This window comes from Misgurnus anguillicaudatus, chromosome 19, assembly GCF_027580225.2.
Source record: "Misgurnus anguillicaudatus chromosome 19, ASM2758022v2, whole genome shotgun sequence".
Taxonomy (NCBI): Eukaryota; Metazoa; Chordata; class Actinopteri; order Cypriniformes; family Cobitidae; genus Misgurnus; species Misgurnus anguillicaudatus.
This window is the reverse complement of record NC_073355.2, coordinates 8,030,037-8,042,132: the sequence shown is the minus strand read 5'-3', so window position 1 is coordinate 8,042,132 and position 12,096 is coordinate 8,030,037. Positions and strand designations below refer to the sequence as shown.

The following is a 12,096-nucleotide window of genomic DNA, read 5'->3' as shown; positions in this document are numbered from 1 at the left end:
GTGGTTGGGACGTAATCAATGTGACATCACATTGCTAGGGGATCCCTAACAGGCTGTTTTGTGTGTTGTTGAGGTTTAAAGGAGATTACACAAAGAAGAATATATTGATTTGTATAATTACAGGATGTTTTTGCACACACACTGGATACTCATTTTCTGATAGAAACACATTTAAAAGTGCATTTTTAGGTTAGGGGGCCTTTAAGATATACTGCGTTGATTTATTGTACATACAGGATATGACCATCATTGGGATTTGTTTAAATAAGTGATATATACAGTATAGTATACAGTATGTGTTGCTATAACACCCTGAATGAATCCTAACTCACTTTGGATAAAAGCATCTGGCAAATAAAAAATATCACTGCCAAGACAGCAATACCAGACAGTTAGTGAATCCGTTGCAGAACGTAAAAAAATAGTAAAATTGAACAAGCTGATATATAACATATGTCTTTTAAAAAAGACTGACTTGGCTTGCACACTAGTCTGTCAGCATTGCTCAAGTAATTCTGGCATGATGCTTTTTTAAACACAGACTGCTCATACTTCAGGAAGTCAAACCGCTATTATTAAGTTTGCTGACGCGTACAGAAGAGATCAGATCTACCATTAGTACTGGTGTTGACATAGTATTTCCTTCCCTCAGGTGACCTGTAGCTTTTCCAGCCTACAGGAAGACAGACACTCTTTACTTCAACTGGAACAGAGCAGGAGACCACCGACTGCTGCTGTGGAAACAAACAAAACAAACAACAGATACATGCAAAGACTTAGTTTTACTAAATAAACATTATTAGAACAATATCTAAAAATATAAAAGGCCAACATTTTTTATAACGTGTGCCATTTAGCCCTAATCATAAACATAACTCTGAAAATTAACAATTGAAAATGAATAGTTATTTTTATGGTACTTTCAAACACATAGATTTTTAAATAATACTGGTTTTATTATATCCATAAAACATAACATTGGAAATCAGCATCTCTCTCTCTCTCTCTCTCTCTCTCTCTCTCTCTCTCTCTCTCTCTCTCTCTCTCTCTTTCTCTCTCTCTCTCATACGCCAAACAATCTGCGCAGTGCTGTATGCAGAAGTACTTGTAGCACTGCAATCTGTTGTTGCTTTCTATCAAGTCACACTGTGGACTTACATACTGTAGGTTAAACAACTTTACCACATCAATCACCAACATGATTTGCAAGTCCTGTCAGATTGATTCCTATTGACACTGAAGGTGAAGACTCATACTTCCATCACTTCTCAATCTATCACAGGGTCATCAACCCATGCTGTTGTTAAGCGAACTCTAATGACAAAAACATAAAGTATTTGCAGTCGCTTTTGTTATTACAGGCCAGACGGTCACTGGGGTCCCTCAGGGATCAGTGCTTGGTCCACTCCTTTTTATCTATACAACATCCCTAGGAAGAAACACCACCTCCAGTAGAAGCTAAAATGGTGCTGCCTGTATTTATGACACAACCCACGCTACAGCAAAGCACATCCATACAACCTGGCAACACAACCATTTCTTCTTCCACAACTGCCAGAAACCTTGGTGTAGTCTTTGATGACAAACTGTCCTTCTATTATAACATTGAAAAAAGACTTCAATGTTCAACGCACTTCAATGCGATTATGCCATTTTGCATTTTAAAATATCAGGGCGATATGACCATACCTTACAGAGCACGCTGCACAACTTCTGATCTAGGCCCTTGTAATCTCTAGGCTGGACTACTGCAAAGGGCTCATGTAACGCCGCTTTTCTTCTCTCTCCATAGGGTACCATTTGAAGCATGTGTCAGGTATAAGATACTATTGCTCACATACAGAACTTTTATTGAGATTGCACCGGCAAACTTTCAGACTTTCATATGGTGCTTTTCCATTGCATAATACTCATGGTTGAGGTCAGCTCACTTAACTTTGGCTCGGTTAACTTTTCCATCGAGTTTAGTAACACTTCACACATCCCATGGTGCAATGCTCCTAAAGGACTCGGTCTCGACTCAGACTTGCTTCCTCAAAGACTCGGTCTTGACTCGGACTCGACTGCATTTGAAAACCAACTGACTAGGTCTCAACCCTTTAAAGACTCGGTCTTGACTCGACATAGGCGGTCTCGTCCCCATCACTTCCACAAAGGGGCATTAAATCGTGTTCCCGCTTATTTTCATTCACTTCTTCCTGCTGGTGAAATGATCTTCCTATTGCAATCCGGTCAGCCACATCTCTTGCAACATTCAAAAAACCCATATCTTTCAAAAAAACTTGAAATAAATAAATAAAAACACTAACACTCTCTTTTTCTCTCAACAGGTATTGTTTCGGAATAGTGAAAACTTGTGTTTTGGTGTAAGCACCTTTTGTACTATTGCCTCCATATGACATATTGCTTTATTGTTTCCTTATCTTTGTAAGTCGCTTTGGATAAAAGCGTCAGCTAAATGCCTAAATGTAAATGTTTATTGTAGCAAAACTACAGTACAGTTTGTTTGGGACTTTACTCATTGTGGAATTACCAGAAATTTGGAATGAATTAGAAATGAGGTATGCCAACAAATAAACGTATCAACTTACAGTCCAGCCAAATATATGTTAAATACATTTAAAGTTGTAATATAAATAATAAGTCTGAGACGGAAGAGTTTCAAATAAAATCAATTGCAGAAAATATGCAAAATATTCACAAATTGTTTATTTTTCTCATCTGCTTTTATTCTGAATTTGATCGATAAAAGTGAAATGCGTAAATGTGCAGATCAAGCTGCAAACACCAGAATATGGAATAAAGCAGAAATACATAAAAAGCTTTTAACCAAATAACACAGACTTTATAGCAGCAGACAGAGAAGACCACTGTGGACTGATCCTCTCTTTTGATGTGTGACATAAAAGAGATTTCACACCCACTCCATCCACCCATCCTCTCTCTCTCTCTCTCTCTCTCTCTCTCTCTCTCTCTCTCTCTCTCTATAGAGAGAGAGAGAGAGATAAACATGTGGATGACCCCCAAAGCAAAGGTTGACAACATTCAGAATGAATTTGATGCGATCACTCAGCCTGATCTCATATGAATTCGTACCAAGTTAAAAAACATACGATTGTCTTAACGAAACCCAACCCCATCGCAGGGCAAAAGCAAATCGTACAAAATTGTACGAATGTGGTCGTATGAATTCATTTGAATTAGTTACCCCATATGTACGAATTGCCATAGTGTTGGATCACCTCAATGAAAAAAGCTAGAATCTATTTGCATATTGGTAATTCTTGGGTCCAATGTTGTAGGTGGACCAACATAGAGTAAACATGCAAAACCATGCAAAGCTGGTGAACCAGCATAGTCTTTCTGATTGACTAAGGAAGTCTAAACTAGATAAGAAGGTTAATGCCAAACCAGCATGCCACAATGTGGTAAAACATCAAAAACAACAAATACAGGATTGAATTAATTGCTTTAAAAAAATGCATATAAATACAAGTCTACAGGAATACACAAATTGTTTTAAAACATCCATTGATAGTTAATATAAGCTGCTGAAATTCTCAAATCTTACCATATCACTCCTCACCAAATGTGCCTGTTAGTGAAGTCTGGTTAATTTTAAAAATAAACTCCCGTGTGCATCCAAGGGCAGAGTGTCCCACGAGAGTCAGCCAAGCTTCTCACACATATGGATCTTCTCACTCCTTCATGCATAAAATGAACCAGTCCAGGGTCAATGCAATAAACGCCGGAAAGAATGAACTAGAATGACTGTCACTCAACTCATCTTTTTCCATGTCTCGCTCTGGTTTCTGGGCTTGGAAGATTTCTAAAAGCTTTTGTTTGGGACTTCCAGATGTAGGAGACCTAAGGGTCTGCTGCCATAATCCTTCAGTTCTCTACGGGCCGAGACGTTGCACAATGCTTGATACTGTGTGGTTGAAGCAATGGCACTCTCTTGAGCAACAAGGCCTGTTTTGTGCCGTCAAACTCTCCATTTTTAATAAATCAAATTGACCCTTGTGTGTCATGCATGCTGCCCATACAGTCCCTCATTTCCTCCAGTAATGATACGCTTTTAGACAGTGCTAAAACTGCTCTACTGCTCTCACAACTGACAAGAGTGCTAAAACAAAGAGGACAAAATACTGTCTTGAGACTGCATTCTATAGTTTCTCTGTGCAAACTCAAACTGGCAGGATCTTGACATGAACTTGATGTGGCAGACGTTTTAGGAAATGAATACAACGACTGTTTGAAAGCACACAGAGCAGTCTGCTCTTGCAGTACAGAGCAGTTTAATGCTTTTAGAGCCTGTTAAACTGGTACTATAAAACATTTACGATCATACAAAGAATTATGTACAGATTAAATTGAATGGACATCAATAAGCTAAATTCTTTTTGCCAATGGTGTAGTTAAAGCATCTAACTAACCGCTTGGTCTGCTTACAAACAAGTGATTGATTGGGTTCATTTTTAGTGTACGAAACAACAGCCGCATCACCTATTTAATAGCACAAACAAAGCCCTAGACAAAAAAACATCTTGACGTGTAAGTGAAAAACAGTTCACCATATTAAGAGAAGACAAAGAATGTCTGCAAACACTGTACAGAGAGCAGTCAGACATGCTGAATTACAGCTGTGTCCTTTCCTTCAGACACAAGACCTTCATAGGGTTCCCAGCAGCTGTGTCTTTAATTAATGGCATTTATCAGGTGCCAAACAAGCTTAAAGTCATCCACCAACAATTGGAAAAACATGAACAGTTTGTTAAAATGATTAAAAAAGCTGTAAAAAGCAACTACAAAAGCAATATAATTTTACAAACAGTCGAGCCTTGAAGCTTGTATTGCTTTACTCCATTTTGTATTTCTTAGGGTATATATTACAATACATTAAATTACATTATTACACGGCTTTCTTAAATGCTAGATTCTGATTGGCAAGACGCGACAGGTTTGTTCTTTTCAGATAACTACCTCTCAAAACTAATGACACACGTTAACATGGATGCTGCAAATCATTTTGACAGGTACATTTTAAAAAGTACACAAAAATAAATATAAATATGTAGACTCACTTAAAGGATTATTAGGAACACCTGTTCAATTTCTCATTAATGCAATTGTCTAATCAACCAATCACATGGCAGTTGCTTTAATGCATTTAGGGGTGTGGTCCTGGTCAAGACAATCTCCTGAACTCCAAACTGAATGTCAGAATGGGAAAGAAAGGTGATTTAAGATTTTGAGCGTGTTATGGTTGTTGGCGCCAGACGAGCCGGTCTGAGTATTTCACAATCTGCTCAGTTACTGGGATTTTGACACACAACCATTTCTAGGGTTTACAAAGAATGGTGTGAAAAGGGAAAAACATCCAGTATGCGACAGTCCTGTGGGGGAAAACGCCTTGTTGATGCTAGAGGTCAGAGGAGAATGAGCCGACTGATTCAAGCTGATAGAAGAGCAACTTTGACTGAAATAATCACTCGTTACGTCCGAGGTATGCAGCAAAGCATTTGTGAAGCCACAACACGCACAACCTTGAGGTGGATGGGCTACAACAGCAGAAGACCCCACCGGGTACAACTTATCTCCACTACAAATAGGAAAAAGAGGCTACAATTTGCACAAGCTCACCAAAATTGGACAGTTGTAGACTGTTGTAGATCCTACTTCCAGCAGGATAATGTCCCATGTCACATGACTATGAGTTCACTATACTAAAATGGCCCCCACAGTCACCAGATCTCAACCCAATAGAGCATCTTTGGGATGTGGTGGAACGGGAGCTTCGTGCCCTGGATGTGCATCCCACAAATCTCAACTGCAAGATGCTATCCTATCAATATGGGCCAACATTTCTAAAGAATGCTTTCAGAACCTTGGTAAATCAATGCCACGTAGAATTAAGGCAGTTCTGAAGGCGAAAGGGGGTCAAACGAAGTATTAGCATGGTGTTCCTAATAATCCTTTAGGTGAGTGTATTTTAATAACATATATGACATTATATTTACAAATGATTGAACCAAATAGTTTGTTCGTGACATTTGAATGTCTTGTCTTATCTTAAAACCGAAAGTAAAAATAACGAGTTTTCCTCACAGAGGTCTGCTTTTGTTAAAAATTGGCAAATACAATATTTCAAATCAATATTTAATATTCCTTACCATACTTATGAGGTAAATAGCCATGTAATAAGTGGGATAATGTACAGTCAGCAGGTTGTTATCGCGAAATAAGCCCCTTTAGTGTGTGATACAACTAAACCTGATCACACTATTGGGGTTTACTTCTGCGATAACAACCTGCTGCCTACATTATCTCTTACTTAACACATTTGGCAGAATCGCTTATTTAGTTTATATTTTAGCAGTATGGGTTCCCTGTTTGAACCCATGACCTTTTGTTGTTAACTCAATGTTCTACCAATTAATATTGATAATAGAGTAACATATGCCTGGGACACATACATTACAGATACATATGCCTACCTTAGTTATTAAGTACAAAAAAGCTATTAACATTTCCATCCTTATTTCTTATGAACAAAAGATAGACCTACAGCTCATTTATTTACATTATTTTTGAGTCAACCTAACCGGTATAGTGACTTAGACATCCTTGTACAACTTACCTCTATGTTTAACTTTCTGCCTATAGCAGCTTTCTTACAGTATCTGTCTTTTTGTATACTTTATAAACTATGTCAATGTTGGTAAAGCATAACTGTAAAGTATACAGACAAAACCATCCACTTCCATTATTTCATATCTCAGTCTTTTCCCTCGGAAGCTGCTGCAGGAATTAAGGCATGTCTCGCTCATGTCTTGATCATGATGCTGGAAATACACACAAGCACACATACACATACAGCACCAGGCATTGTCAAGTCGCAAGAAATCATAAACATAAACTTTACCCTTATTTACCTCATATTTTTTTCTGTCTAAAATAATATATGTTGCATCATGTTTTTATCATGTTTTCTTGATGCACATGTCACATTACACTTATTCCACCACTGTTTAACTAAATAAAACAATTTTGCAGTCCAAATCTGTTTCATAAATCTAATTTTAATATTTCTAAATATTTCAATGTTTTCCACAGACAAAATAGTTTAGTTCTACACACTGTTTCAGTAGATCAGACAGAAAATCATGGTAATCATTTCAGACAACACACAAACTGATAAAAGGGTCTTTAGGTCACACTGGATAAAACACATACAGTAAAGTAAGATTAGTACTTGAGCGCCCTCTAGCAGTCTAGTGATGTAAGGTATGATTCCAAGAAAAATTAATTATGCAATAAACAAATATACAGCAAACAAATAATTTGTTCTATCATTGCTTGTTGTTTTTTGAAGTTAATTATTTTTAGACCTTTTCAACTGAAAAAATACACTTTATAAAATTTTATACATACTTTAGCCTATAAACTGTTTGGCCAGGAAAAATATTTTGCCAAATGGGTTGTAAAATTAGAAATGTATTTGTTGCCCATGAAATAAATATTTAAATATATGATATATGAAGGTTAAAACTAAATATAATTTCAAATCCCAAAACTTATATTAAGCTTTATTTTCCCCAATATGTATTAAGCATATATTTAAAACATATTTTTGGCCATAAAGCAACACCCTACCAATCTTGTCACTAACAAAGGCTTAAAGAAGCATTAATGAGTCTGAAACAAAGGGCCCTATTTTAACAGACACTGAGGGTGCTTCTCAATTTTTATTTGTTCATTCTTGTTTCCTTTCCTCGCTCTTCCCTGAGTGATTTGAAGATGTGATGACGTGAAGGAGACGTTAACGTGCACAAACACTTACACATGTATTCTTGCTTATTAGAACAGTGGATCCCAAGGAACAGGATTGAAACCACTGCTTTAGATTTGACATCCCCTTACAGATTCTAGTTATTGCCATTTAAAACTGCAGGTTTCTGGAAAAAAAAACAGCTTCTCTATGAATCTCTAATGTATTGTAGCTACCAGAAGGTGTCAAAAGTGCATATTGTCCTGCCGAATCCTATATGGAGATTCAAAGTCACATTTCTTGGTATCTGTAACTTAAAAATTCCTGTGTGCTAGATGCAATGTACAGTAAATCATCTTTAGCTAATGAAAGAATTGTAAAAACTTATAAAACACCTGGACTTTGTTCAAAGGCTATAAAAAGATTTTTCTGTTAAAAGATTATTCTCTGATGAGAACATTTGGTCCTCAAGAGAATCCTTTATTAGGGGTAATGTATATGAGGTTATAATATTTCTTAATATTACAGTTTCAGGATATGTAAAGTTGTTATGCCAGAGGAATATTAGAATTTATCCCTGAATTGCTCTTGTCTTTAGCGGTTTCATTGTAAATACACTGCTGATTTTGGATATATGATAAATTATAATATATGATAATGTAAACATCGTGTTTTGTGAAATTCGGGTTATGCAATCGTTAATTTTGAGAATATTGTATTACATTTTATATGATATTGTATTTGGAAGTAGGCCTATATTGTTAATGATGTTAATGAACAGCACCATACACATTTTACACCCCATGCAGCACTTCTTTGGTTGATTTATTTATTCTTAAGTACATTTGTAATACATTGAATTTCATGTAAGAAAATACTGCACCATGGGGAATGGTCACAATGCAATTATTCATATTGCATGCAATTCAAGCAGCATTCCCAGCTAGAAATAAAAAGTTCTAAGAACGTTCCCTGAAAGTTCCCAAATGTTCCCAAAAACATTCTGCCAACGTTAAAAGTGTCCAGTTTTTTTTTTAAGTTCTAGGAACGTTCCTGTTGTCTGAACGTTAGAGTAATGTTACATCTTACCATTTTTAAACGTTATGACAATGTCATGTTTTAATGTTCACACAATGTTTAAAACAACAACTGTTTATTATATTGACTTGTTTAATTGTTATATAAATGATAGAGAAACATTGCATTTTATTATTTTATAAGACATTATTTCTGAATGTTCAGTAAATATATTGCTGTAGAAAACATAATTCACTTACTAGGTTTAGATGATGTTTTGTTTCATTTTAAGTCACCCTTATTGTGGTTAGTGTTTGTTTTAGTTGGACTCTTGACATTTGACTTATTGCTTGCTAAATTTTTCTTGGTTGTGTTAACTCTATGTTAATGCACCACATTTGTTATGAACATGCAAAGTTAATAGTGTAATTCTGTGATTGTTGGTACATAATGGTAAAGATCATAACCTAATTAATTTACTAATCAAAAGTTTATTTTCTGCCAATAATGTAAATGCGATCCAGCTCTTTCTCAGCAGTTTGTCATTAAGGAGTTTTAGAAACTTTGGACAAAATATCTGCTGTATATTTGGGATGCACAAACATCAAGAATCGGACTGTGAATCTCAACCATGGTGACAAATCAAATTGTTAAAAAAAATCCTTATTTATTCATGCTGCAGTGCATGCTGGGAGTCCTGAATGAGATTTGGAATTTGTTAATACCCAGCATGCATTGCAGCATGAAGTTTTTCATTTAATTGTCACCGTGATTGAGATTCACAGTCCGATTCCCGACGTCTGCGCATCCCAACCACACAGCAGATATTTTTGTCCAAAGTTTCTAAAACTCCTTAATGACAAACTGCTGTGAAAGCACAGGATATCATTTACACTATTGACAGAAAATAAACTTTTGATTAGTAAATTAATTAGGTGATGATCTTTACCATTATGCACCAACAATCACAGAATTACACTATTAACTTTTCATAACAAATGTGGTGCATTAACACAAAGTTAACACAACCAGGAAAAAAATAGCAAGCAAAAAGTCAAATGTCAAGAGTAAAATTAAAACAAACACTAATCACAATAAGGGTGACTTAAAATGAAACAAACATTAACATCTAAACCTAATAAGTGAATTGTGTTTTCTTCAGCAATATATTTACTGAACATTCAGAAATAATGTTTTATAAAATAATAAAATGCAATGTTTCTCTATCTTTTACAGAACAATTAAACAAGTCAATATAATAAACAGTTGTTGTTTTAAACATTGTGTGAACATTAAAACATGACATTGTCATAACGTTTAAAAATGGTAAAATGTAACATTTCTCTAACGTTTAGACAACAGAAACGTTCCTAAAAAAAACCTGGACACTTTTAACGTTGGCAGAATGTTTTTGGGAACATTGGGAACTTTCAGGGAACGTTCTTAGAACTTTTTATTTCTAGCTGGGTTAGCACTAAAACGTTTAAGATTTGAGTTTATTTATTTATTTATATTTAGTCACACAAAGTGTTCGTGTGTCCTTCTCAAGTTGGTCATCAGCATGCCCTGATTCTTTTGTGAATAGCAAAGTATTTCATACAGTTTGAAACACTCACCAAAACAAGAAAATATAAATTATGTGAAGATAAACAATGTGGCACGACATAAAGCGTAGATGCATTTTTTTCAAATAATTCAAAGCAATAATCAATAAGTTTGTTATTTAAGGTTGTGATGCTGTACATTCTCAATAAGCTCAATGCATGCAAGCAGCTAAATTAATTTCGAAGTCTATGAATTTCCAGTCTATGCCCTCCTTCTTATACTCCTCTTGATCCAGGCTTCAGCACAAACATATGATGGTTTAAAACAGTAGCAGTTGGTCATTGGTAAAGTTGATACACATGCTGATCTAATCTCTAAGAAACAATTAAACTACTGTATAAGTCATCCATCCACATGAGCTGTTAACAAATTAACTTTCATGAGTCATGAAGCATTAAGGAGTCAAATCAAATCTTCCGACAGCTGTGACAGCTTGAAAAGTGTTGGTTGAATAGCAGTCTACAAGACAGTTAAGCTTCCCGATTTTCATCAAAAATATCTAAAAATGTGTTCCAAAAATGATCAAAGGACTTATGGGTGTGGAACAAAGTGATTTATAATAAAATTGTTTTTGGAGTGATCTTCCCTTTAATAATTTAACAAATAGGGGCAGTTTCCCGGACAGGGTTTAGATTAATCCAGGACTAGCTCAAACATTCATTTTTGTCTGGAACTGAAAGCACCCCTTGTCTTTACTTACTCCACGACTTCTGTAGACTACATCCTCTCTTTCCATAGCCTGCTATTCATTGTACATAAACAGTATTTTTATATTTAATTGCACTTGCTAACCCATCTATCTATCTATCTATCTATCTATCTATCTATCTATCTATCTATCTATCTACACTGCAAAATCCCTGGTGTTAAATTAACACCGGCTCGGTGTTTATATGGGTACCACCAGCAGGGTGTTAAAAGTAACACTGCATGAAAAGTGGGATTTTCGTCCCCGTAAGCGCCTGTAGGCTCCCGAAAATCTCCCTAATTTTCGGCAGCTTTCCTCAATTTACAGGCAGCGAGCGTCGCGTTCGTCTGTGTCACAAATTGTCGTAAACGAACCATGACGCAGGTGGAGAGCCCCGCGGGGGTACGATGCCTCTAATTAGCATATGAATAGCAGCGAAACCTCTGCCGGCCAGGTAGAGCGTCTCTAGTCTAATTAGCATGTGAATAGCAGCGAAACTAGAGTAACTGCCCACTTGGGTGTGCTCACTCGGTGTTGGCTGAGGCCACTACTTTTAGGCGGGTGAAATCTCCCGTGAATGGTTGGCAGATCACTTCAGGCCAGTCACGGGGGATTTTTCTTGTTTGGGAGGAGTGGCTTCGGCCAATACCGAGTGAGTAAATTCAAGTCGGGCCGTTACTCTAAAGAGGGGGGTTATTGGGCACCCTGGCTCATTATAAATGTAAACCCCAATAATAATAATAATAATAAATATATAATTTATGTGATATTAATTTTTTATATAATAATGTCATTGTGCTATGTACTTCATTATTCACACCATCAAGAAATATAAGAGAAAACAAAGAGGTTTATTTATAAACACACAGCTGTTTATTCAAAGAAAGAGCTTTAATTAGAAACACACAACTATGTACAAAGCAGCATAATGTCTCTTATGTTGTCCTCCAAACACGTCCAAAAGTGCCCAAGACATTCGGGAAAGATCCCTAAAAATCTTTTTCAAAGTTATCAA

The 12,096-nt window shown here is 36.1% G+C and overlaps 1 protein-coding gene across 1 annotated transcript in view; it reads right to left on the bottom strand.

Annotated features, from left to right (window-relative positions):
- The window catches only part of gas7a (growth arrest-specific 7a), a 74,011-nt gene extending 70,243 nt beyond the window's left edge, over positions 1–3,768 (bottom strand). Inside the window, exons 1-2 of the mRNA XM_055185735.2 lie at positions 3,572–3,768; positions 614–734 (exon numbers count right to left, since the gene is read on the bottom strand). Coding sequence (XP_055041710.2) covers positions 614–734; positions 3,572–3,574 — 124 coding nt within the window. The 5' untranslated portion in view covers positions 3,575–3,768. The remainder of the gene's footprint in view (positions 1–613; positions 735–3,571) is intronic.
- Between the last annotated feature and the right edge of the window lie 8,328 nt (positions 3,769–12,096).